Source organism: Camelus ferus, chromosome 19 (assembly GCF_009834535.1).
Source record: "Camelus ferus isolate YT-003-E chromosome 19, BCGSAC_Cfer_1.0, whole genome shotgun sequence".
NCBI classification, from domain to species: Eukaryota; Metazoa; Chordata; class Mammalia; order Artiodactyla; family Camelidae; genus Camelus; species Camelus ferus.
Genome location: NC_045714.1, coordinates 32974712 through 33002685, shown reverse-complemented (window position 1 = coordinate 33002685; position 27974 = coordinate 32974712). Strand labels below are relative to the sequence as shown.

Here is a 27974-nt window from a genome sequence, read left to right as displayed (position 1 = left end):
TCTGGGAACATAACTCTGTCATTATTCTCCTGAGAGTAAGACACATAAGATAACTGGAAGTCATGACTTTAGTGACTCACTGGGTGGCCCAGTGCTAGTGCCCTGGTCTCTTAGATACTAATCCACTTCAAGTGGTAACACTTTCAGTGTTTGTTCTGGATTCAGGACTGTCAAACTGTGGTCTGATGGGACATGCTTTTGCAGGGGTTTCTCAGTGACTAGGGGAGCCAACTCCTGAAGAGATCTCCCTGGCTCCTTGCCTAATTCCTTGCTTGATGTGCTCTGTTATTCCTTCTCTATTCTGTGAGTCTAAAAAACCAAGGTAAGAGGAAGTTCTCCCTCACTACCTAAGATGCAGTAGGGGACTACAGCAGGGCTCTGGCTTTGACCTCTGCATCCCCAGGAGTCTAACAGGAGAGGGAGGAGCTCTCAGGGCAAAACAAAACATCAAATGTTAATGAAGAATTTGGTTTTTCCTTCTTTACACAACTGGCTATACAAATAAAAATCCTCCAATGGCCCAGCCTGTGTCAACTGGGAACATTATCACTGCTGGGGAAATATTATGATGCAATGGCTGGGTAATCTTCATTGTGTGTGTGTGTGTGACAGTATGTGAAATATCCACATACGGTTTAAAGAAAAACATCAAAACAACAAACCCTGATGCCTGTACATGCAGCACTCAGCCCAAGAAATCAAATATTGCTAGTACCTGTGAAGCCTCCTGAATGTCCTTCCTCAAAGGCCCTCTTTTCTTCCACCCAGAGGGAACCAACATCCTGAATTCTATACAGTTTTACCATACTTCAGTGTATCTACAGACTATACATACTGTAGTCTTGCCTGTTTTACTTATTAAGAGTATAAATGTACTCTTAATACACGTGTTCTGCTGTGACTTGCTTACTTCTGTCAACATCCTGTTCCTGAGTCATCCACTCTGCAGACAACATGCAGCCACAGGTAATATGCATGCTGTAGGTATGTGCTGTGTGATTCAATCATGTTCAGCACTTCAGAGAACCTTCTCTTTTCAAGTATTCCTCAACAGTTTCATATAGACACAAGGGAACACATGAGAGGGTGAGGAATGAAGGCAGCAGACAGCAGATGGCCACTGCCTGGGCCTTCCCATCACAGGAAGGTGAAGCTCACCCTGGAGTTCTCAGGGTGCGTCCACTATTCCGTGTGGCAGTGGGAATAGCATCCCTGCTCCTCACTGCTAAATAATCTCTGCCTGATGGAAAAAATACTCCAGAATCTGTAAACCACTACAGGGAGAATGAAGGAGCTGCCAGAGTGCCAACCATTCACTGAGGCCTGCAGGAAATGGTAGATATATGGTCAACTGATATTCAACAAAGGTGCAAGGACAAGTTAAAGGAGAAAGGAGAATCTTCTTAACAAATGGAGCTAGAAAAACTGGATAGCCTCATGTAAAGCAATGAACATCAACCCATACCTTGCACTAGACATTCAGAAGCCCACACCCACCAGCCACAGTGGAAAACCTCATACTTCACAGGGATGGCAGGCAGAGTTCTCAGAAGGATTTTGCCTTAGTACCGGGGTAAAATTAGCCCTAATTTAACTGCTGCCCTGTCTGCTGCCTAACAAAGCTTAAAACAAAGGTTCAGGTGATAAGCCCAGAAGAGAAATATAAGAATTATTACAACTGCATCCTATATGTTCAAGACTAGAGAAAAGAATGAACCATGTTAACCTGGGACATGAAAGATGTAAAAAATATCTAACTCCAACTTCTGGAGGTGAAAAATACAATGTCTGAGAAGAAAAATATACGGGATCAGAGTAATGACATTAGACAACTGCTGTGAGTTGAGCTTGTCCATGGTACTGCTGTCCCAGCATCCCTTCTGTTTGGCCAAACGGCCTGCAGGGGCCTTAAACTGACACTGGCTCCCTCATGGAAGCACATGCCCTAGAGTCACAAGCAAATGTAAGTTCCTGCTATGACTTCCCCAGCAGCCCTTGTCATCAACAGTCTCTCTTGCCTCCTACTGTCTTCCCCTTGTGTGCCCCCTATATACGACCCCCATGGAGCTTACCAAAACCCCTCTTTTTGGTTTAAATTGACCAATATGGCCTTAGCCTGGGAAATCAAAGTGCTCCATCCACGAACTCTAATAAAGGCACGTACCCTAGGTCCTGCCTGCACCTTGCCTTGACTTTCCCATGTGGCCCCTCAAGGCTTGCCATGTACTTCCTGCAGGACCTATGAGTAATAAACGTCTCTATCTCAATTTCTTTTGTTCAAATTGGCTCACCATCCAGCACCCTGTGCTCCATTTAACAAATGTTAATTTAACAAACTTATAACAATGCAGAACAAACGATTAGTAAATCAGAACACATAGAAACTATGTAAAATAAAACACAAAAAGAAAAAAGACTAAAAATAATTGTACAGCGCATCAGGGAGCTGTAGGACAACTTTAGGCAGCCAAATATATGTAACTGTAGTCCCTGAATGCGATGGGAAAAAAACTAAAGAAATAATGGCCAAAAAATTTCCAATTTGAGAAAAACTATAAATCCACTGATCCAAGAAGCTAAATGAATCCCAAGCATAAGCAACATGAAGAAAACCACACCAAGTCACACAAAGATTAAACTGCTTAAAATCTGTAGTAAGAGAAAAGAAAATCTTAAAAGCAGCTGGAATGAAAAGGTATCTTACATAGAAAGGAACAAAGGTAAGAAAGGCAGTAGATTTCTGCTCAGAAAATAATGTGAGTGAGCGAGACAGTGGAGTGAAGCAACATCTCTGAAGAACAGAAAGAAAGAAATGGTCAATCAACAATTCTTTACCCAGTGAAAATATCTTTCAAAAGTCCTGAGAGCTAGGACTTCCAAAATGGCTGTAAGGAGCTGGAAAATCCTCTCCCCAGAAAGCAGCCAAAAAACTGGACTGACTGTCAAATACAACGAGTTAAGAACTCTGGAAATGGACCAAAGTTGTACAACAAAACTGAGAAACACTGGAGGAATTCTACGGAAGCTTGGTAAGCATAGTGGAAATCTGTGTTTTAGCTTGGGGCTATTCACATTACCTCCCCTCCAACTCTGTGGTGCAGAAGTCTTATGAGGGAGAGGGGCAGGCCTGTCGGAGAGGTTGAGTTTACTTGGGGCAAAGCACAGAAAATTCTATACCTAGGGATACCAAAAACCAAAGCATGTACACATCTATCAAAACTCATCAAACTGTACACTGCAATAAGTGTAGTTTACTATACAGAAATTATACCACAATAAAGTTGTTTAAAAAATTCTTAAAAACAAAACAAAACCAAAGCAAAGTGGCAAATATTCAGGAAAGACCAACAAGCCAGAGACCTCAATGCTGGTTGCTGCAACCAGCCAGAAATGTAACAGGAAAATCAGAAGATTGAGGCAATAGATGACAATTATGTCTTTACATACAGCAAGAAAGATGTGTTGTAAGGCATCTTTCTGGTGTCATGTGCCCCAGGAGACTTGTACAAGAATGCTCATGACAGTACTGTCTGCAAGAGCAGAAAACTATAAATAACCCAAATGTCTACCAAGAATCAAAAGGATAAACAGCACATTTTCATGCAAAGCAATCCTATGGAATTGTGAAAATGAATGAACTATATGCCTACACACAACTATCTGGATGAATCTTAGGACCAGAATATTGAACAAAAAAAGCAAGTCCCAGAATAACACAATGGAGTATGAGTCTACCTGTATTAAATTCAAAAAGAAGACACTGTTTAGGGATATGTGGTAAAACTATGAAGCAGGCTGCTGAGAATTAGTATTGGGCAGCCTGCCTGACCACGATCAGCAGGGTGGGGAAGAGAAGGGCACATAAAGGACATAGATGAATGGCAAGCTGCATAACAAAATGTCTCGTGACAGCAGAAGTCCCTAACTGGGGAAGGGAAGATTCCAGAGCTGGAAACATTTCAAGAAAAAGGAACTCTACTCTACCCACAAGTAGTTCGCTGGGCTATCCCTGGACTGAAAATCGGAAGACCTGCACTATCCTTAGATGTTACCACTAACTTGCACTGGGGCTGTAGATATGAAGATCAATCAAGATAATGCATGCTGGTGAGCTTTTTAAATGCCTTCAGGAGATGAGAGCAGATAAACCTCAGTCTCAACTAGAGACAGATTCACTTAGACCCAAACATTTAAGCCTCAGGATCTCCCACCTGCCCAAGCACCCTTCCAAGGCCCAGAGAAGACACCTAACCATTTTGTATGTGTTATTTTTCCTTAAGAAAGCCCCAAAGTGGTATAAATTTCAAACCCCATAAAACTGACCTGATCCCCAAAGTGGTAAAATACTTAACACACAGCCAGATAACACTCCTGTTTAAATTCTATGCTCCTATTCAATCTTCCTGTCTCAGGAAACCGTCTCCTAATTCAAACTACATTTTCCTTAGGAACTAAGAAAGTATGAGATCTAAGCTTTTAAGTGTGTGACTAACAAGGCCCCAGAAATCCCTGGCTATGTCCTTTATTCTTGTGTAGAGATCTCAGGATTACTGAATCTTGCTGGATAACTTAATACAGTATAAGATTATTTTTCTAACAAGGTGCTTTGCTAAGAAAGTGCAGACTAATTTTGGCAAATTTCCTTGCTAAATATTATAACTGGCTCAACTGTGATGGAGCACAACCACCTCTGTGTTGTGTCTACAAGGTGATTTTAAAATATTATGTAATCTTGCCCCAAGGCTGGGGGTACTGTCACATATTCCCCTGTCTTCAGCAAATGTTCCTAACTTCCTGATCTTCTGTGTCAGGATCTGGAGAGGCAGAAATGCAGGGGCCATAGCACAGGCATGATAACAAATGCTACAACAAATGCTGTGCAGCATTTTGTGGACTGAAAACCAGAACCCCTTGTGCTTTGTCCTCTATGTCAATGGGGGAGCAGAAGCTGAACCAGTAATCTGAGAACAGAGAGGAATTTCCCACCAGAGAGAATATTTTCAAAAAGAACAAATTATCCAGAGAGGGAATTTGCTTAGCAGAGGTTGAGGAATTTGTGGAGTAAGTCATAACTCCTCCTCTATAAAAAAGGCTGTATCTAACAGTGAAAAACAGGACTCATAAGAAAATATTATTTTGAGGAAGCCAAAAAGGAGCATGGAATGAATCCCCAGGAAATCCATGTAAGACCAACAGGGTTCTTGAGATTTTCATATCAGCAGAAATACTGCCAGCTTAGACTGAAAGGGACAGAAAGAATAGAAAATGAAAGGAGACCACTGGATCCCCAAAATTTCACAGGCAAGAAGCAGGCTGATAAAACTCATGGGCTACAAAGTGCCATCTTCATGAAAAGGAAGGATGACAGAGGTATAAGCCACAAACCTAGAGGGCAGACTCATCAGCCCAGAGAGCAAAACTAAGGGTTTAGAGGGCAGAACCGAGAGCCCAGGAGGCAGAGGTAAGGGTCATGGGGGACTATTCCCAGACCTGAAACCTAATCCAAGAACTGGAGTTTCAGCTTAGCTGAATTTCAAAGCTGCCCTGAGCTGGGTACTCCTTTTTATCTTCCATTTTCCCCCTTTTGAATCTGAATGTCTGTAACTGTTATCCTCTGCCAGTCCTACCTTGTATGTTGGGAGGGCTGTGGTAGATGACTTGGTTCTAACTTCACAGGTCCACAGGTGGAGAGGAATTGTGTTGAGGAGCTGTACTTAATGAATTATGCACCAAAGCCTCACCTACACCTGATTTCAATAATGCTGATGATGAGATTTTGGAGTTTTGAGCTGGTAGGATTTAAGACCCTGAACTGTTACCATAGGGAATGAGGATCTTGGGTGATTGTGGGTGATTCTATTTTGCATGGGGTAACTGTGGGGGCCAGAGGGCAGACTGTGGTAAGACAGCCCCCATGCTCTTCATCCCCTTATGTTACTCCTGTGTTCATGTAACATCATATGTTAAGAGGTAGATTATTTGAGTGGGCCTCCTCTAATCACATGAGCCCTTTATAAGTTTTCTCTTACTATACAACGTTATACGAACACAGGAGTAACATAAGGGGATGGAGGTCACGGGGGCTACCTTACCATAATCAACCCTCTGATGATGAAGCGGGTCACAGGGTGAGGAGCTCTGGGAGAAGCTAAAAGTGGTCCCAGCTGATAGCCAGCAACAGATCAGGGCCCTCAGTCCTACAGCCTGAAGGAACTGGCCCCTGCCAACAACCTGGATGAGACTGAGAGCAGATTCTTCCCCAGAGTCTCCGGATACGAGCCTAGTCTGGCTAATGCCTTGACTTCAGTCCTACGAGACCCTAGACATGAATCTAGCCAAGTGTGCCTGGACTTCTGACCCGCAGAACTGTGAGATAATAAACGGATGTTGTTTTAAGTTACCAAATTTGTGGTAAGTTGTTACAGCAATAAAAAAACTAATCCGGATTTTACTGTGGTCCACAGAATCTATTTCTGGACATGTTGTTACTGTAGTCCATTCTGAGAACAATCCTCAGGCAGCAACAAGAGGACCAAGTGCAGTTCTGGGGCCAGTCTTTCCTAGCACAAGTTTCCTCATCTGCAAAATGGGTGGATCAAAGAAGAAAAGCTGTAAGAAAACATTTCTACACTAACAACTCTTTTCAAATATCAGATGTATCATTAATCACAACACCCATGAGGATTACCTGCAAAAGAGGGACCCAGACAGAGTCAGGAATAGAAAAGTCAGAGCTGCTCACCTTCCTCAGGCAAAGACCATGGATTACTGGAATAAAGATATGCTCCTTCTCCTCTCGTTAGCAGAGCGCCCAGGAAACAGTCATCCCCCTTTGAAAAACAAACACAAAGAGCAGGTGATTTACAGCATAAGCATTCATAGAATTAAGTCTTGCCTAAGTCTGTCGATCTACAAAAGCTCCTAAGTCAGCCTCAGATACACCCAACCTCTTTCACGGCCTTTGGCATTGCTTGGCTCTTTGCCATGTTACTAGCATCTGTGACTTGTGCTGAGAAAAAGAACGTTATGGTCCTCTCTGAGTCTAGGTACCAAGGTCTACAAGGCTTATTCATATTCCAGTGGAATTATATCCTCTGATAACAGAAGCACCTTCTCCTTGGTCTAAAGCCTTAACTTCTCAGCTCTACACTTCTAGGCCAACCTGAGGTCTGCTTTTAAAACTACTGGGAGATTCTGGAAAAAAAACACCTAAAGGTATAAATGGTAGAAAGAATCCCTGTAACTGTAAACCCAATACATGGTTATTTCTAGAGCTCTGCTAGGAAGGGGAAGAATACAAACAGGAATTGAGACAAGGAGGTTCAGATCCTTTATTTTAGCAGTAATATGAAATATTTTAAATTGTTTTTATAAATTATTTACATTTCACTTTGATATAATGTTAGTATTAAGAATAAGAAGGCTGCTTACCATCACCGCTTGCTGGGTTTTCTCAGACAATTTTACTTCACTGTCTTCTACCTGTGTCCAAAATGAGTGCAAATTTTCAGTTTACTACCTCAAGGGCAAAACTCTGCTAGGTCTCCCCTGTGTTCGCGTATTTCCAAGAGAGCAGTCCCTCCACCACATCCAGTGTTCTCAGGCCCTGACAGCTGGCAGAGCTGGCTACTGGTCACCAAGGCTCAGAGCCCCAGGCCATGCTAGGCTCTCTCACAGGGACCTGAAATCCAGCTAAATGAGCCTATGATACGTGGAGACAGTATGTTAGTCTCCACTTACGTTTCACTTCAGAGAAAACCATTTTTAGAGGTGAAGGAAACAGAACATACTAAAATGTCTGAATGTATTCTCGTTTAAACATGTTCACATCAGAGGGTGACTCTTGATCTTCTCTATTCATGTCAGAACTGCAGAAACAGAATATAAACATTCTGAAATAGGTCCTTAGACCATTACTAGACTCAATGCTGTCAAACTTTGTGTCCCAAGGCACCAGAGTTTCAGACCAAGTCCCACAGATGAAGATGGGGCCTTTCTACATGTACAGACATGGCTGTAAAAACTCAGCAGCAACCATTCTGACCAGAAAAGGGAGCATGTGATCCACTCCTCACTTTCTGTGTGACCTTGGACAGGTTGGTCAATTTCTAAGCTTCAGTCTCCTCATCTGTAAAATGAGAGTGTTAATTTCTTCCTTGCACAATTTAATAGGGACCCAGATTATTTAGTTTCTTTCTTTTTGGAACTTTTCCAAGATTATGAGAGTTAAAGAAACTAGATTTGTCTGTATAAACAGACGGAGCTGAGATAAAAACTTCTATTCCTGAATAGCAGCTAGGTCAGGATCTGACATCCCACCAGGAACCTAGGGAAGAGGGTCTTCCTCAAATGTTTCCCACAATTTCTCCACGTTTACTTCCGCTTCACCTGATGAATGACACTAACCAGCCAGGAGCAGAATCTGGGTATGGCGGCTGTCAGGATTATGGATCTGGTTTCTGTGGTAACAGTGCCATCTGTAGGAAGACCACAGACACGTTGGTTACCACCTACCACCTGAGCATAATAGTACCTTGCAGCCCCAGCCTGCTAATGTCCTTCCCCTTCTCAGGAGTGAAGGATCCTCTTATTAGTATACAGAGCTGATGCCTTCCTCATCTGGGGATAGGCAGTCTAATGAGGGAATGGAGAAAGGTTTCCCCATGTGATTAACTCTATTTTTTTTTTATGACAAATAGAAACACACATTTAAATGAAGAGTCCTTTTAATCTATCAAGGTAGTCAGGTATATATATTAATTTTTATCAAGGTAGTCAGGTGTATAAAACACCAAACAAAACATCATCAGGCTCATCCTACTAGCACTAGGTATCATCATTCTCCAGAATTTTTTGTTAACATAATGGTTAAAAAAGTGGATCTAATTATTGTTTCAAATTGCTGACTACTAGTAAAGCATATTCACCCCCTGACCCCACAGGACCCTTGAACCATGCAGGGGTTAGAGGCGTTGATCCTCTGCACAGTTGAAAGTCCACGTATAGCTTTACAGTCAGGTCTACGTATCCATGGTTCCACATCCACGTATTCAACCAACCACAGACTGTGTAGTTCTGTAACATGTACTTATTGAAAAAATTCTGTGTATAAGGAGACCTGTGTAGTTTAAACTCATATTCAAGGATGTGTGTATATATGTATAAAGATAATATATATATATATTTATATATTACAAATTATTTTGTTTTCTACTTTGGTGAACTGTCTGCTCATATTTTTTTGCCCATTTGCCACTGGGTAGCTGGTCTTATTAATTTGTAAAAGCTCTTCATAAATTAGGATATATACCCTTTGCTTATTGTAAGTAACCTAATATTTTCCCCAGTTTATTTCTGCTTTTGACTTAGTTTATGATTGATTTTGCCAAAAAAAAGAAGTTCAAGTTGCACTTTCCAAAGACCACATACACTTACCCTTTTCTTTAACCAAGATCTGAGATGTCAAAAATGATTCTGAGAAGACCACAGATCCTAAGCATCCTCTTCCTCCCAGCAAGTCAGGAATGTCATAGATGGTCATACAAGCCTGCATCAAAGGAGAAACCAGAGTTACAGCAGCTGTCAGTCCTAAAACTTCAGGGGAAGACCCATAACAGACCATGTAATACTGCTTTAAGGCTGATAGCAAAAGAATACTGGTGAATTTCTAAGGAAAACTCAAGTTATCTTCAAATACATCTCAGAATTGGGGAGATGACTTCAGGATCACTCAGGCTTCCCTGCAATTGCTCCTTGGTCAGAGACATACTGGGCTAGAAGAGTATCTTTATGTTTCTATAAATTCCTTCAAACTGCTTATTCTCCCTAAGAGGCAGCAACAGCTTTCCTTCTTAACTGTAACTAGTGTCATATCCCAGCCTGTCCACACTTTCACCCACTCCTTCTTTAGTTTGGGCTAGAGTTTTAAACAAATCTGGAAAGGGGGATAGATGTTTTCATGGATATTTCGGGGGACATGTCAAAACCTGACAATGCTCCTTTACCAAAAAAAAAAAAAAAATTAAAAGACAGTTGGTCAAGCTTTTATGGCCAAGACAAAAGAAAAAAAAAACCAAGGCTTCAGTAGGTTGGGGAAAAACAAACAAACAAAAAAACAAAAAACAGGAGCAACTTAGAGAGAGTTCCTAAATGGCTGGTAAGAAGGCTTTAATTAGTTAAAAACTAGTGAAAATGGAGTAATTCTCAGGAGAATCTTGCAGAGGAAATGCAGAAAATGGTATGAGCCAGAGTGAGAGTACAGGGTGCCTGTGAAGACCTGGTGATGCACACGGGGCAGGCAGCACAATGAGCCCTGCAGGTGTGCCTCCTCCTGGCCTGACACTGCTGGATGGCAAAGTGTAAAGATCCTGAAGCTAGAGCTCATTTTCACACCTTGCTGTCCTCGCCCAGGACCCTTGCTCTACCCTCAGGACAGGGACCAAAGACCCAGGCCTCTTGAAGGGATTGCGAGTCTCAAAATAAGATGGCACAAGAGTTGAAAAGAAAAAAAACCACAGTTAGAGTCAAAGTCCTTAATCTTCCACGTTGTCATGATAAATGTACAAAAGAGACATGCAGACTTTTTTAGTTAACTTTCTAATTAGGCTTCACAACTGGAAGGTTTATCTAATCTGCTTCAAAGAATTTTGAGTATCTGAAGACACAGAACCTTCCTAGGCTATGTGGTTCTCTTAACTGACAATGAGAACTCTACTTCTTTGATTCCCAGATCAATTAGAAAGACAAATCCTGTGGGTTCCTAATCCCCAACTTTCTTATTTGGCCTCTGGTACTGAGGAAAGGGAGATAGAACATTAAAAAGAATACAAGCAATATTTGTTAGACACTTGCTATGCACTTCCCACATGTGGCATGGGGAGAGAAAAAATATAAAGCATGGTTCCTGTCTTCAGGAAACCTGTAACGTACAGCTGGAGAGACAAGAGCATTCTTACACAGAAGTCGTCATGTGACACATTATTATAGAATTACTCCCTGATTTATGCAGTATAACCTGTGAGTACCATAGGAATACAGTACTTGTAGGGAGAAATCAATAGGGTTAGGCTTGAACTTCATCTCTGTCTGAAGAGGAGGGCAGGATTTGGACAGAAAACATTGTCTTATCTTTTCTTTCCTATTTTATTAGCTGCTATTAAATGCATACTTAACATAATAGTGTAATTCTACTGGACTCCTAGTCACCTACTGCAGTGCAAAGCATCTTCCAAAGCACTGCACAGGAGTCTAAGGAGAGAAGTCAGGGAATTTAAAGTCCTGCAAGGATATGAAGTATTATCACCTAAGTATCAGAAAGCATTTCCCAGTGTCTTAACAATGTCACCAAAAAAATCTCAATTAATTCTAAAAGCACATCAATACAAAACACTGACACATACAGGGAGCAGGTACGTTATAGAAACAGAAATTACTCACAACCTTAAATAATTACCCACATTATATTACTCTCGGTAGATGAGATAACATTACTGCTTGTCCACTGGTGATGGCGCTGGGCATGCATTTGCACCAAGTCATACACACTCACCCACCCAGTTCCCTGTGACCAAAAGCTCACTGAAATCAAGGCTCAGGGAGTAGCCACAGAATGGACTCAAGGTACAACTTGTACCTATGTATACTACAACCAGAACCTTGGCAGGATGTCCACCATCCTCCCACGCATTACTTGCCAATCTTCTTTGTATCAGAATGCACTGGAATAAACAGAGGACTTGGTTGTGGCTGGGAGCAACTGGCCTAGAAACTCTGGTTCCCCAAGATCATGCCAGCACATCCCAGGACCAGTATTTCTGCATCTCTAATCCCATTCCCCTGGCCCCTCAGTGTGCCTTCAGCACACAAGTCAGAAGGCTCTACTCTGACTACCCCACTTCACAGGAGACTCAGGCCCCTGGTTTTTGTTTGTTTTTTATTTTCACAAGCTCCTGTTAAATAAGGGCGTCAACACAGGCCTTGGAACACATAGAAGTCACTGAAAATTCAGTCTGCATTGAGGTAGATTGTCCTCAGCTCCCATTTGCATGTGAGATCAGAGCAATCTCAGTCACTTGGAGGAAACCTTCTTAACCTCAGGAAGAGGTGTTTACCACCCCCCATCTCCCAGGTAAGACTCTGGGCCCAGAGGCGCCTAGACGTGGGAGTATGGACATGGTGGGCCTGGCACAGCTGCCTGGGCACCCTCAGAAAGCACAGGCTCTCCACTGCTGCAGCTGGAACAGTCCTGAAAATAGACTAGTTTTCTCAGGTAAGGGACGGGCTGTGCAAGACTCCCACCTACTCCCACCTCACCCCTTGTGGATGTCCTCTAAAGGCCATCACCTGCCAGCTGACCTGTAACAGCTCTGCTTACCGTCTTCACAAAGTATAAGCTATCTTCACTGTCCAGAGGCACGATTCTAGAAGAGGAAAGAGATGGGAGAGAGATTAAGTTTACAGTGTTCTTCTTTTTCAACTTAGCAGCAACTCACACCCTCAGCTCTCTCTCAGGGATTTTCAAGACACTGGATGGTATGTATGCAGAATTCCACTTGGAAGGAATTAGGTCCTCCACCCCCAACCCCAGTCTTTCCGTGGGAAGCATCAGGGTAGAGCGTCTCAGCCGAGCACAGCCAAAGCCGAACCCAGCCCTCAAGTGATGCCACTGCCAGGTGGGGAACTGTGAGAAGACCATGCATGCCAGCAGTTACAAGGCAGCCTCTCTTCTTTTTGATCCTAAAACTTGGCTCAAACGAGGATGCACCACAAACATACTTACCTTCCCTGATTATTCACAGCATGTATATGAAAAGCCATCTTGGAGCTACAGACCCAAAACAAAATAAAACAAAAGTCAGTCTTCTCTTGCTGACCACTGGATTGGCATCTTCCCCAGACACTTGCCACTCCAGTGCACTTGTGCTGGGCCCTCACGGTCACCAGTCAGGTGTACGTCATCCTTGTATTAGCTACCTGCCCCAGGGTACCATGCCAACAGCCAGTGTGAGGCCAGTGTCTGACTCCAGTCATGGCTCTGCCTCTGTGCAGATTCTCAGAGCTATCTTGACTCTTGGACAGAGAAAAAGTGAACTATGTGACAGGACCGTTGTCCCCGGCAGACTGGGTGCAAGCTTCTATACTTGCCTGGGGCCTCTGGCCCACAGCCTAGACATGTTCTCCTGATCTTCCTCCTCTTCAACACCTTCGCAGTCAAGCTGCCATCCCTGCTCGGAGCCTGACTGCTACCCACAGTCAACTGCTGGTAATTACGGGCATGGTCAGGCTAAGGAATAGCCAGAACACCCTTTGGCTTCAACTCTTTTTGTGAAAGAAAGTTTCTAAATTGTGTAAGCTTAGTTTTTGCGTTAACAAGTACTGGTCAGTCATATGCTAACTTCCCACGTTCCTCCTGGGAGAAGATTTGCTAACCTGATGCAGTCTGAGGGAAGTGACCACGTGGAGAGAAGGGAGGAGGGATCTAGGGTGGAGGACTGGCCCTGGAAGACTCTCCTCCTAGTGCCTGGGGGTTCTTTGTTCCTTCCTCCAGGTATAGTGGGACACCCAAGCCTAGGAGGCCTTGGGATTGAGAGGTGGCCTGCCCTGGAAAGGCTGACTGGGTTAGGCAAGGCCCTGAGGACAGGAGGAGTGGAATGATTATGTCAGCCATGCCGATGGTACCAGAGAAGACCCCACTGAGACAGCAGCTACCATTCACTTGCCCAATCCACTCTATATGGTGGGAAGATGAGGAAATGCACAAGGTCCTGGGTTTAATTCCCCAGTACCGTCATTAAAATAAATACCTAATTACCCACCCCCAAATGAAACTCCCTGATACTGGTGTCTTTTGTCTCTTTTGCAAAAAAGTACACCAGTATACCAAGTGGTCCTCAAATGGGATAGAAAGTGTGGACTAAGCTATAGACAAAGACCACACAGAGATCCACTGCGATGTGCCAGGAGATGTGTGGTGGGAATACTGCCAGGAAGCCAAACTCCTAGGCCTTCTAGACCGAGACATGGCCAGGCTCAGGGGTTTCTACCATCCGAGAGGCAAATGAGGCCCACGGCAGACTATTCTAAGTAGTGACCATCTTCATGTGCCCAGGGCCCCCGATCTTAACACACCTCACCACTTATGCCCCCAGCTTCACCCTTCTGACCTTTGAACCCAGGTCTGTCGGGTCTCCTGTGGTTCTAGTATTGATCTGCCTCCCACTGCAGCCCCAGTCAGTGTGTCTGACGCTCATACAGTTCCTCCATCTTTGGCTCCTTGGCCTCTCAAATAAAGCCCTGATCATGAATGACTCTCCTTCATACATCCTACTGTTTTACTGGAACATTTCTCAAAGGGGAGACAGAATATCATATACAAGGGAGAAAGGGTTTTTTAAAACACAAACATTAAAGAAAAAATTTTACAGACAATATCAGTCATTGCTTACTATAGGGCTGCCTTAAACCGCATCAACTCAAAGGAATTTAACCCAGATCCCAGGGTCTGCTCAGCTACCTCCTTGGCCTGTAAAACCAGTAACAAAACAGAGAGAATTAGCTTTTACAACACGAAAGAGCATACTTAACTGATAGGAAGAGCCCTCCTAACATTTGGTCAGAACACTGCCCATCCCCTCTATGTGACTGCTTTGTATATACATCAACAGATTAAAATGAAAACATCTTGTTAAGGGAAACAGGTGCCTGCTTTCTTTAGGCTGAGTTCACAAGAAAACACTTCATTCAGGCAGGTGGGCACTACAACCTGATCTGCTGGTGAGCTGTAACCAGCTGGCACAGTGCCATTGTGAGTTCTGGAAAAGTACTTTCTCCTCCCCTCTCCCCTGGCTCTGGGGGAGGGACCACTGCCCTCTGTTTCTGCACAGATGCCAAGAATATTTAAATAACTAGAGCTACAAAAGGTCAGTTAAAACACAAAGGTGCAGAACTGATATTGAAGGACAGCCTACTGTTTTGCATAAGCTTTTAGCTAAAGGGCTGAGAAATCCCAAGTATCAGGGATTCAAGTTCAGTGAGGAGGGGAGATGGCAAGGAGCTGGTAACTAGGCTACTGTCTCTTCAATGTCTACGACACAACCTTTCCAATGTCAAATGGCTTGCTTCAGGAAAGGTCCTACTGGCACTGGGAGGCATCAGCCCGACTCTTCTCATCTCCTTACTGGGGCAGATATAGAATCCAACTCCGCAGGGCAGGGTAACCGCAAAACAGCAAGGAAGTTAACAGTCAGAACAAGAACACATGCGCCTATCTAGGAGAGGCAAGTCAGATTTTCTAATCTTCAGTTATTTTTTAAAAACAGAATTATAGTAAATCAAACTAGGTAGCTCAAAACAAACTTACCTAACTTTATAAAAACTCACAATAGAATAATGAATATTTTTCTTTATTTTTTAACTTTTAAAAGCCTTTAAAAAAAACTACTGAAGTAAAACAATATACTACAGAATGATTTTTCTTTAACACAACCAGATATCTGCAAAGAAGTGCTGATTAGCTGCCATTCATCAGACAATGGCAGGTCACAGGCAGCACAAGTTCAGAGCTCGAAACGCATCTCCTTGTCTGGCACCCACGCTCACACGAAACTAAGTACTGTAAGGTGTCCAAGGGAAAAACAGACGGATAAGAAGTTTTTCATTAAAATAACTACTAAAGAAAGAGAAACATGGTATTTAAATTACCTTTGTTAGACTGGAAGTTTTAGCATAACATGCAATGGCAGCCAAAACAGCCTCCATAACAGCAGCATATAACTGGGACAAGAGCCTACTTTAAAGACAAAAAGTAAGGGTTAACTCCAGCATCACAAGCTGCATGCACATAAATGACATTCTCTAAGAAAATGACTTTTAAACAGAATGAGAAAGGTATAAAAACAGAACTTGATTTCTAAACCTTTTAAAAGTCATGTGCCCCATCTAATTTTTATTTTGCTTTTGTTAAACCATGATAAGAAGAACCAGTTCATCTTAATTCTGCTCAAAAGACCAGCCCTCCCTGTCTGTGATCCAACGGAGGAAAACCATGTGGGCTCCCTGACCCGCTATGAGGACCCGGAAGGTGTCATGACACAAACTTCCTGCTTTTCCAGGAACCAACCACACCCCATCTTCATGTTGTCCCCTCCCCAGGACTGCTAAAGGCTGGCTGCCACTGGAACCTCAGGATGGGAGACTTTTATCCAGCTGAAGAGAAGATGGGTTCCATTTAAATTCAAATTATCAGCCATAGACCACTTTCTAAACAGTTTATCTGGTCTACAGAATACAGAACGCTTTGAGGAGAAGCATCTCCTGTCTACACTCACCCTCCTCCACCCCCAATCCTGCTCTTCTTGTCTGACCTCTCACTTCCCACAGTCATTTTAAGGAGGTTTATTTCTTTGCCAGGCAGGGACTTCCATGAACATCTCTAGAAAATCCAAGTCTGGTTCCCTTTGGGGCAGGGTTTCTCAATCTCTGCATTTTGGGTCAGCTAATTCTTTGTTGTGGGGTCTGTCCTGTGCATGAAAGGATGTTTAGCAGCATCCCTGGCCTCTCAGAAGTATCCCAAGTTGTGACAACCAAAAATGTCTCCAGACATTGCCAAACGTCCCTGGGGGTGGGGGATGGGGAAGGACTGGGGGGACTGGTGAGGTAAAATTGCCCTAGGTTGAGAACCACTGCTTTAGGGGAACAAGACCCAGGATCTTATTAGGATAATTACAGAGAGAAGGGGCTCATCTATGAGGGCTGGAAAGGCAGGGAAGGCAGCTTGGCAAGAAGCTGCCTCACCTAAGTTTAAGTCTATTTTTTAAACCTAAGAATCTTCTAACAGGTAAAGGAAGGCAAAAGGAATTTGATAGCAGGAAGGAACACAGAAATGATCTGGTCTAAGGCTCTCATCTTACAGAAGAAACAAGTAGGGCCTACAGAGGTGGAGTAAGTTGTCCAAGGCCAAAGAAAACAACAGACTTGAATTCACGTCTGCTCTCAGCCTGCTGCTGTTTTCCTGTGCCACGTGACACTGCCAACTCCTTCAACCTCCTCCTTGGCTCCTACTCTGCACCGTAGGTAAGAGATTTCAGTTGGGTAGAAGCAAAAAGAAGAGAGAAAGAATACATAACAAAATGACAGCACCAAGGTTCAATGTATCCTGAAGATTGTTGGCCAGCCCACAGCAGAGGGGTATGTCCTGGTAGAAGGTGCCCAGCACGGACACTGCCAATGAGCTTGGCCACTTCCACGTATGATGAGAATCCTTCGCACTTCATCACTAATGGCCAAAACTTTATAGAGGCCAACACCAAATACATACAACATACCCTTCCTCCCTCCCTCAGCCAGCTTGACTCAAACATCACTCAGTACCAACACTGACCTCCTCCTACAGACCCCCAGGCAAGAGCTCAATACAGAGCTACTTGGCTTCTGACTCATAAAATGGCCTGGGTGGGAGGCCTGAGGCCCATAACTAGGAACGGGACTGCTCTATGCCTGGATGGTGCTGCTGCCGCTTCCATGAGGACTCCATAAGGCCCAAGCTTCCACCAGCCCTGTGATTCACCAAGGCACCTAATGTGGGCCCAACTACCTCTCAACACCACCCCCTGAAGCAGGGCACCAATGGATTTGGTTTAGGCAGGATGGCTAAGGGTCCAGAATGAGGATCCAGGGCAGTGGATTCTCTGTAGCCTGTCTCTGCTAGCCTCTGGGAAGCAGAGCCCACACTAGTTTGTGCTGGGATAATTAATTAGGTTAATAATAGAACTCTACTATGTTCATTACTTCTGAAAGAAAATTCCTTTATGGTATTCAGAAATTCCAGCATTACTATGGACTGATTATGTCCTCCCAAAACTCATGTTGAAGCCCTGATCCCCAATATGACTGCATGTGGCGACAGGACCAGGCCTTTAAAGAAGTAATTAAAGTTAAATGAGGTCATAAGGGCGGGGCCCTAATCCAACAGGATTGGTGTCCTTTAAGAAGAGACACCAGAGAGCTCTCTCTCCATGTGAGAAACAAAGGAAAGACCAGGTGAGGACACACTGAGAAGGTGGTAGTCTACAACTCAAGAAGAGAGGCCTCACCAGAAACAAACCCTGCTGGTACCTAGGTCTTGGACTTCTAGCCTCCAGAATTATGAGAAAATAAATTTCTGTTGTTTAAGCCACCCAGTCTGTGGTATTTTGTTATGGCAGCCCAAGGAGACTACTATAAGCATTAATGAGTTTATTTCCTGTCTTTGGTTTCCTGCTATATGCAGGGGAGAGAAGTCAACACTAGGTCTTTTCTAAAGCTGCACAGCCTGAGTTGAGATCCTAGCTCTGTTCCATAAGCCTGAGTATCAAATTCAGAGGAAACACTCCTCAGAGCAGATGTGGTTCCACACAGATTCTCCCAATGGGTTTCAGAATGTTTTATTTTTTTGGAAAGCCTCTAATAAAAAATGTACTATGTAGAAGATATATTAAGAAGAGTTATGCCATTTAAATGCATGGGTGTGCAGGTAGGAAATCTCTGAGTTCTGGAGAGGGGAGCAGATAGCAAACCTGGCAGAGTCACCAGCCTGCACTTCAAGATGAGAGGTAGGAGCTGGAACCTCCTGGGAGACGACACAGCTCTGCTTGCCACTTAAACCAGATGTCCTACCCAATACTGATCTCAAAAGGAGGTGGCTGGGACAGCCACAACTTCTGAGTAACTCAACTTTGAGAAAGAAAAACATGTAACAGAAATGAAGACTTACATTTGTTCAGTTTTCTTGGGCAGCTTGTTGTCATCCCCTGTGAAAGAGGACCATGTATTAAGAATGTGACAAGATTAGAGGAGATGCAAACACTTCACAAAGAGACTAGAATTTCTTAATTTGAAGGAGATGTCAGGAGCTACTTTTTTTTTCTTTTGAGTTAAACATAGTATAAACACAAACAACAGTGAAACCTAGCTTTTCCCAGTATCCTCATGGACCTTCGCCTCTGACACTGACTTAAAAAATTTTTTTTAATTCTTATTTTTTATTGAAGTGTAACAAAGTGTTACAATGTTAGTTTCAGGTGTACAGCCAAGTGATTCAATTATGTGTGTGTGTGTGTGTGTGTGTCTGTGTGTGTGTGTGTATTTTCAGTTTCTTTTCCATTATGGCTCATTACAAGAAATTGAACACTGCTATACAGTTGGTCCTTGTTGTTTATTTTATATACAGTAATGTGTATCTGTTAATCCCAAACTCTCAATCTATCCCTCCCCACCTCTTTCTCCCCTGGTAACCACAGCTTGTTTTCTATGTATGTGAGTCCATTTCTAGTTTGTAAATAAAATTTGTTATCTTTTTTTTTTAGATTCTACATATAAATGACATCATATGATATTTGTCTTTTTCTGTCTGACACACTTCACTTAATATGATAATCTCTAGGTCTATCCATGTTGCTGCAAAGGGCAGTATTTCATTCTTTTTTATGGCTGAGTAATATTCCATTGTGTATATATACCACATTTCCTTTATCCAGTCATCTGTCGATGGACATTTAGGTTGTTTTCATGTCTTGACTATTGTAAATAGTGCTGCTGTGTACACTGGGGTGCATGTGCCCTGACACTGACTTTGACAACCCACTCAGCATCACCACTAAATACCAGAGAAGACATGCAGAATCTTAGGCTCTGGAATGTTTTTGCCTCTTTTTAATTTTTTCAATTAGGAGGTATAAGTAAGCAGACTCAGATCTGCCTCTTTTTTCATCTCCTTAATTATCTAACTCAAGTAATGCTGCTTTCAGAGTTCCCCAGCTAATATAACAACACTCAGGAAAAAACCTGAGTCCTGGCATACTCTCCTCTGTGCAACAGTGCTGGGATCCTCATTCATTATAGAGGTTCTTCTCTGTGTCTCTTTGGATGTTTGCAGCTTCTGGTTACCCCAGCAAGGAGGGCAGCCTCAGTCAGCCTAGTTTTATGGCTGCCTCCTCAGCACAGAGCACTTGCTCCTGTCAATGTTCCCAGCTCATGGGTTCTACCATGGCCCTTTCCTCACCTTCCTCACAAGAACAGTGGGTACCTGGCTGAGTCATTAAAACTCCTGCTGCAGCCCATACCTCCTCCTGCTGTCTCCAACTAGGACTGACTCATCTTTGCCTTCCCTCTGATAACAAGCACACAGTCTTACACATAATTACACTTAATATATATATAGCTGATAATTATTCCTCCTGAAATACACTTTGTGAGAAATGTATTAGGTATATCAACTCACCATCTGGAATCAGAGAGGGAGTTAGAGGCTACAAAATGAGTTTCTGAGGAAAGTAGTAAATTGCGAGTCCATTTCTAGCTCCCGGGAGAAAAAATTCGTTTAGGTAAGTTGATGAGATGACAACCTACAAGGACTTACCCAAGTAAGGAACATGAGTAGCTCCAAAAAAGTATGTTCTTGAACAAGCAAGGGGCCCTTTTGGTGAAACACACTGTACTACCTGGATGTCAGGGAAAAAAAAAAAAGTTAAAAAGGAGCAGGGACTTCAGTGTGTACTGTAAGAGAAACAAAATATAGGCAATGGAAATCAATTTTATTTCATTAACAGCTGATTTATTATTTTTTAAAGACATAGAGGGAAAGATCTCCTTTAACTGCTGTTTTTCCAATGGTATCTTGTGTTTTTATTGGCTGTATTGTGGGGTTGCTGTTGCGTCAGCCCAGGATGCTAATGAGTTAACAACCTAGAAGGAAAAGAGGAAATGTGCTTGGGGTTTGACTGTCATTAATATTTAGTCCAGAATGTTCATAGTGAGGACATTCGCTGACATGTGCAGATATGGTGGGGGGAGGGGGCAACTACAAATTCAGGAAAGAAGGGTGCTACCCAGCTTCCCCATCTTCATCTGTATTTCATCTCTCTACACAGGCCTTCCAGAAGAGAAAATAACTTCTCTAAATTTTTAAATTCTTATTTTTCTTCCCTGTTTAGTTGTTCATTTATATAGAGATAGAAGTGGATGTCCTTTTCTCTTTTGAAAATCCGACATCTCGTCAGGATTCCTAGGATAGCAGATATAAAATGCAAAAATGCTAACACAAGAACTAAAGGAAAGGAAATTAATACAGTACAAAAAAAAAGCTCCATATGACACAAATACTCATTCTATTTTACTCCATTGTTTTAGGAAGTCACAAGAGAATATATGGCATTTTTCTGTACTATTGTGAACACTGTGAATCTAAGTTCTACATTTGAAATAAAGATTTAATTCTGACTAAGCTAAAACTCATCATAGTGAATATGATCAACAGTGCTATGAGCCTAAATGAAAATTCATGTGCGTATTTCTTCTGTTGGTTAATAGGCTTATTTCCTCAATTAAAACATGTTCCTTAGATTTCCAAATTTTCCTTAAAGTTTTTAAGGTGCCATGTGTTTCAAACCTGCTTCCTTAGATGATGTCACAAATTTACATAAGCATATATTAACATTAAATTGATTGATATTTACATGATAAAGGAAACTGGTATAGTAGAATTTGCATATGTAAAACTGCTCAGATAATCTGGATTTGCATGCTTTACATGACATATATTAATTTGTAAATTATTCACAAATGGCACAGAAATGGAAAGGATAAGTATCTCACCTTGAAACAGAGCTGAATGAAGATCGTAACTATGAATGAAGTTCAGAACTAGAACCCTCACCACCTGAGGACCAGGTCTCAGGTAAGTTCCTTGACTTCATTAGGTTTCCGTGTTTGTAAAATAAAGATCTCCAATTATCACAGAAAGTTGTGTAAAGAACCTGCTAAATTTCTGTTTTATTAAATAGACTTTTTTTAAGTGCAGTTTGAGGTTTACAGAAACTGAACCATAAGTACAGAGTTCCTGCCTAGCTCCTCTCCTTCCCTGCCACTACAATTTCACCTATTAATGTCATATTATATTTGTTACAATTGATTAACTAATACTGATACATTATTATTAAAGTCCATAGTTTACATTACAGTTCACTGTTTATATTGTACACTGTATGGGAATGACATGTGTCCATCATGACTATATCATATAGTATAGTTTCACGGTCCTAAAAATCCCCTGTGCTTCATGTATTCTTGTTCCCTCTCAAACTCCAGGCAACAACTGACTTAGTCTCTGTAGTTTTGCCTTTTGCAGAATGTCATATACTGGGAATTAGCCTTGGCAATCTGGCTTCCTTCACTTAGCAATGTGCATTTCAGGTTCCTCCATGTTGTTTTGTGGTTTGATAGTTCTTTTTATCAGTGAAACATATTCCACTGTATGGATGTACCAGTTTATTTATCCATTCACCTATTGAAGGACACCTTGGCTGTTTCTAAGTTTTGACAATTATGAAAAATGCTGCTATAAAAAAAAATTCCTTGCGTAGGTTTTTGCGTGAACGTAAGTTTTCAACTCATTTGGGTAAATACCAAGGAGCATAATTGGTGCTAAAAGTATGTTTAGTTTTGTGAATCAAACTATCTTCCAAAGTGTCTGTACCATTTTACATTCTTACCAGTAATAAACAAGTTTCTGTTGCTCCACATTCTCTTCAGCATTTGGTGTTGTCAGTGTTTTAGATTTTAGCCATTCCAAGGTGTGTAAGGGATGGCTAAATTATTGCTCCAAACATTTCACAGCACCATCCTCACTGACTCTTCTACTAGCCCAAGAGATCCTTAAAGGCAGAGACCACGACTATATACTCCCTGCACCTAGCACAGTGCACCTAGCACATAGCAGACACTCAATAAGGATCACTGAATTAACGAGTGAAAGCCCTTTGGCTTTAGAGTTGCACAGACTTAAGAACGGAAGCTGGTTATGTCATCCATAATGTGAGTGTGTATTGGGGTTGGTTTCTTTTTTTGAAAAACTTTTGAGATAAAATTCGCTATTTTAAAGTATATAAAAAATGCTGTACTGGTTTTATCACTGTGCTCTTTTGTCCTGTCCTTCTTATTGTTCCATGATTCCTTCTTTTTAAATCATTTCCTCTTTGTTTTGACCGAACTTCCTCTAGTCACTCCTTTAGGATAGGTCTGCTGGCAACAAATTCTCTTAGTTTTCCTTCATCTGAGCATATCTTGATTACTCCTTCATTCCTGAAGATTTTCACTGGATATACATTTTTAGGTGACAGTTCTCTTTTGGCACTTGAAATGTAACGGTTAAGACACAACAAACTCAGGCTTTGAATAACTGTCTATTTTCAAGTTAATTTAAAATTCCTATTCTACTGATGATACTACTTGGATAACAAGACTTTGGTTTGTGAAAGTATTTTTTTTTAACCTTTTCCTTTCAAATATTTAAAAATTAAATATGATGCTTTCAAATCACACTTAGTACTTATATAAAAATAGTTAAATTTTTTAAATTTTTTTTTGTCTGTGGGGCAGGGGAGGTAATTAGGTTTATTTATTTATCTTTTTAATGGAGGTACTGGGGACTAAACCCAGAACCTCATGCATGCTACGTATATGCTCTACCATTGAGCAAAACTCTCCCCATGAAAAATGCATAGTTTTTAATCACTTTTCACTCCAAAACAACTTCAAATTCAAGGTTAAATCAATACACTAATTAGAAAGGTTCCATTTATCCAGCTCCTCTCTTCCCTATTTGATAATAAAACCAATTAGGCAACAGTCAAGCCACTCACCATGTGTTTGGCAAAGCTCCCACTGGGACCAGTGCTGCGTACCAGGTGCCCTTCAGAAGGGAAGTTAAAGTTGCCAGCATTCAGGTTTTCTTGTGTGGAATGATTACCAAAGAGAACGAATGGCTGCCTATTAGGGCTAGAGTGGCAAATCAAAAACATGTGATTACAAAAGAGATTCCTGGCCAGGGCAACTTCCAAATGAGTGAGTTCTGAGGCTTCCCTGAGTGGCATCCTGCAGTCTCAGCAAGGCGGTCAGTACAGTCCACCTAATGCTCCCTGCGGGTTGAGAACACATGCCAAATGTCTCTGACTCCTCCTACTGACCCATAGGGAATCAGTTATTTAGGGACAAAAACTAAACCTAAGCCATGGTTATACTTCCAGCTTATCCTACCTCTTAAGGAGAAAGCTCTGTAAGTTTGCTGTCCATGATGCACAGATGGAGCAAAATCCCAGTTTTATATAATAGCGTTTTGATAGGAATATACATTTTCAGGAATGATAGCAATTGTGATACTCACACTGTAGACAGACAAAAGAACTGTTAACCACTCCTGAGTAGCTTTTAGGAGGGAAGGAGGGTAGGGTTGCAAATATTCTCACCACATCTACCTGTCCCTGCCCCTATCCTCCTCTTCCCTCTCTTCTCTTAGCTGGACTTGTCTTTTTATTTTTGTTTTTACTTTCTGCTCATTTCTCAGTCCACTTTAATCAACAACCCCCAACAGTCATTTCACTTAAACTGCTCTTGCAAAAGTCACCAACGCCTTTCATGTAGCATATAGCAAGTCCAGTGCAAAGTCTTCAGCCCGCCCTTCCTTGGTCTCTCAGAAACACCTGACACTCTCCCCTTGCAAGAGCTGTTGCTTTCAGTGCACTGTTCTCCTCTGTATTCATAGGGTTTTACCATCTGGTAAAACAGCTGTCTGTTTTCTCCCCTCCTCTCTCATGATTTGCTCCCTAAACCTGTTCCCCTTTCCGATCTTGCAGTAAATAAAACGCATCATCATCCATCAAGGGACTGAGCCAGGCCCAAGAGGCCTCCTTGACTTTTCCTGCTTCCTCACCCTCTAAACTCAATTAATTATCCAAATTCACTCCTGTTTGTCCCGTTCCCTCCATCCACATGGTCACAAGCCTAGTCCGTACTGGCATCATTTCTTCCCTGGACAACTGCAATACTTCCTCACAGTTTCTCTGCTTCCACTCTACTCTCCTATAATCTGTTCTCCACACTGCAGAAAGGACAATCTTTTAAACATTTATTTATTTCCAGGTGAAGGGCCGAATTCTTTCACAAGGCCAACAAGGACTTACATGGTCTGGCCTGACCAAATTCTTTAGCTCCACTGAAGGCCACTCTCTCTCAACTCCCATACTCCAGCCAAACTCATCTTCTTTTATGTTCCTCACATTCTCATCTCAAGACCACTGCTATTCTCCTTTAATTATCTTTACTGATCATTCACATCTTCCCCAAGAGGTCACATTCTCCAGTGTAGTCTTCATGGTATCATGTTCTTTTCTCATTCAAGGAGCCAGAGTTTGCAATTATGTATTTCTTTGTGAGGTTGCTTGATTAATGTCTTATTGCTCCACCACACAACACACTTCATAAGGGCAGACACCATGTCTGGTTTATGTTTTAACCATGTATCTCTTGCTTGGTATGTCATATGTTCTCAATGAACATTCAATGACTAAAGGATATTTTTAAAAGACAGTTTCTGCTATGGATTGAACGCTGTGTCTTTCCCAAATTCATATGTTAAAATTCTAACCCCCAAAGTGATAGTATTAGGAGGCAGAGCCTTCGGGAGGTGATTAGGTCATAAGGATGGAGCCATTATGAGTGGGATTATAAAAGAGGCTCTCATAAAAGAGATTCCAGAGACATCCTTCGCCCTACCTGCCACGTGAGGTTTCAGTGAAATGACAGCTATCTAAGAGGAAGAGGGTCCTTACCAGACACCAAATCTGCCAGTGTCATGATTTTGGACTTCCTAGCCTTCAGAACTGTGAGGCCTCCAAACTGCTGTTATAAGCTTCACAATCTATGGTATTTTTGTCATAGCAGCTAAGATAGTTTTCTTTATCTCATTCTTTTCCCCTAAATTACCCTTAGTGTATATTGTGTGGAAAATCCTTTGCATTTCTTTTCATTATTCTTAAAAATACTTCATCAAGTTTTAGGCAAACAGGGACTCTTAAAAGTAAACATGACTCTGATTTTAATTCTGATGCTTAATTCAAGTTAAGCGACACTGAGCAGAAAAAGATGACTTTTGAGTCCCAGCCAGGGTAGTCTGTCTCACTATCAGATTGGACTGGAATTGGGGAAGAAAAGAAAAGGAAAGATCTACTCTCATTTATCCATCCAAGGAACCACCCCTGCTGAGCCCTCCTGATTATCATGGCAAAAGAGGTGCTGAATGAAACACTCTAAGAAAACAAATGCAGCAACTCTCATTGCTCCCATGCCTCCCTGGGGCTGGACCTTTATGCCCAAGCCCTTTTATTCCCCACAAGTCACTGCTGATCCCTGCCCAGCCCTTGGTCATTCTGCTTCCTCTCACTTTGCTGGGCCATGGATGGAATAAAAAAATCCTTTCTTTAGATTTCAGCAAGCTACAATGTTTTAAAAGCTAATTTAATATAAAACTGGTTTTAACACAAAAATATAAAAGCAGTGAAACAGATAATTTTAAAGAGTATGGATTTCTTACTCTGTCATGACTAAAGTCAACCCGTATTTTCCTGACTCCAGCTTCTGGACTTAGATGCTCTCCTATATCCACCCCCTTGTCAACACCATTTTCTCTATTACCATTCAACTATCTTTGCCAAGAATCTTACCTATTTTCAGTTATATGACTGGAGATCATTCCATGACTGAAGTAACTTCTGAATGGCTACAAAAGAAGCCAACGTTATACATATTAAGATCACAATTTTATAAAACAATCACAAACCCCTCATATATGTATGTATACTGTCTGTGTGTGTGTGTGAGAGAGAGAGACACGTATGTTGATAAATTGTTTTAAGAACATGGAAGGACATATGTGATGGATAAAAACATAAATTTTGGGGATAGACAGCAAACAAATACCAGCAAAGAAAAAAGATAAAATGCTACAAAAGAAAAAAAGAAAAGGAAGGTTAAAAAAAAGAAATTCTTGTCAGATTTTAGTTTTTAACTACTAAAAGGAAACTGGACCAACCACCATCTATGGTCCAAATTACTAACAATACAGGAATTTTTTTCCTGATATTAGAAAATTTCCCCAACATTTCCAATAATTAGAATTATGTTAATTCTACAAATTAGAATACATGTTAATTCTAATATCAATGTAGACTAATTTAAAATCAGTGGTGAGGAAGAATCCAAGGAACTCTATGGGTATGTCACTACATCCTATTTTTAAATTATTTAAATCTTTAAAAAAATTTTTAAAGATTTTTAAAAGATAAAAAGATAATTGACTCTTTAAATAAAAATAAGAGCAATATACTGTGGGATATATAACATAATGTAAAAGTAAACTGCATGACAACAAAGATCAACTCCAGTTTCAAAGATCAGGGGTAAGGCTTGTCCTGAGTCACTGCGCAACACAGAAGAACTGAGGACTGGCAGTGCAAACCCAAAGCAGGCTCAAGGGCAAGATCAAGATCTCTCTTTTGATCCTTCCTGTTGCCATGGTTCTTGATTCACACACCTCAGTTTACTCATGGAGTGGGTCTTAGCCCGAACTAGTAACTTCACTATTGTTTGCCCAGAAAGAAAGCTTGGCTTTACCTAGAGGCTGTGCTATTCACATGTGGAGAATTACTCCTAGGCTTATTAACTGGTGTTCAACAGGATTCCTGGTTGACAGAGGTACCACTTCTGAAAAATGAGTATCCTTCTTGTAGAGAAGCTGGCACAGAAAAAAACCAACTTCTCATACAGGGGTTAGCATGGGAGTTAAAAACTTCTTTACAGCATGCAACAAAGCTTAAGGAAATAATAACCAAATTAGGGTTAGTAGTGTTGTATTCTGAAAAAAAAATTTAACAAAAATAAAAACAATAAATAAGTTAACCAGTTTTTTTCCTTCCCTTTTTGACCCTTCCCTTACATACCTCACCCGCCTGAGATTCAGATAGTTCTAGCAGGAACGGAATTTCTGTGTCAAAATTAGCAAAGAAGCTAGTCCACTGATGTTCAAAAGCCACCAAATCCTAGAAAGAAAGTGAAAAAAGATACTGTGTTTGATCATTTAAGGAAGTACTTTGAACACCAGAATTATGAAA

General features: G+C 41.6%; 1 protein-coding gene across 2 annotated transcripts in view; it reads right to left on the bottom strand.

Annotated features, from left to right (window-relative positions):
* Positions 1 to 27974, bottom strand: part of C19H20orf194 (chromosome 19 C20orf194 homolog) — a 107955-nt gene that overhangs the window by 42227 nt on the left and 37754 nt on the right. Inside the window, exons 8-20 of one of the 2 annotated variants that reach the window (XM_032461940.1) lie at positions 27804 to 27902; positions 26529 to 26584; positions 23673 to 23808; positions 20393 to 20474; positions 18749 to 18785; positions 15700 to 15787; positions 14445 to 14521; positions 12779 to 12823; positions 12374 to 12419; positions 9436 to 9547; positions 8407 to 8477; positions 7432 to 7482; positions 6743 to 6830 (exon numbers count right to left, since the gene is read on the bottom strand). In XM_032461940.1, coding sequence (XP_032317831.1) covers positions 6743 to 6830; positions 7432 to 7482; positions 8407 to 8477; positions 9436 to 9547; positions 12374 to 12419; positions 12779 to 12823; positions 14445 to 14521; positions 15700 to 15787; positions 18749 to 18785; positions 20393 to 20474; positions 23673 to 23808; positions 26529 to 26584; positions 27804 to 27902 — 988 coding nt within the window. The remainder of the gene's footprint in view (positions 1 to 6742; positions 6831 to 7431; positions 7483 to 8406; positions 8478 to 9435; positions 9548 to 12373; positions 12420 to 12778; positions 12824 to 14444; positions 14522 to 15699; positions 15788 to 18748; positions 18786 to 20392; positions 20475 to 23672; positions 23809 to 26528; positions 26585 to 27803; positions 27903 to 27974) is intronic. The other variant, XM_032461941.1, reaches the window with a different exon arrangement.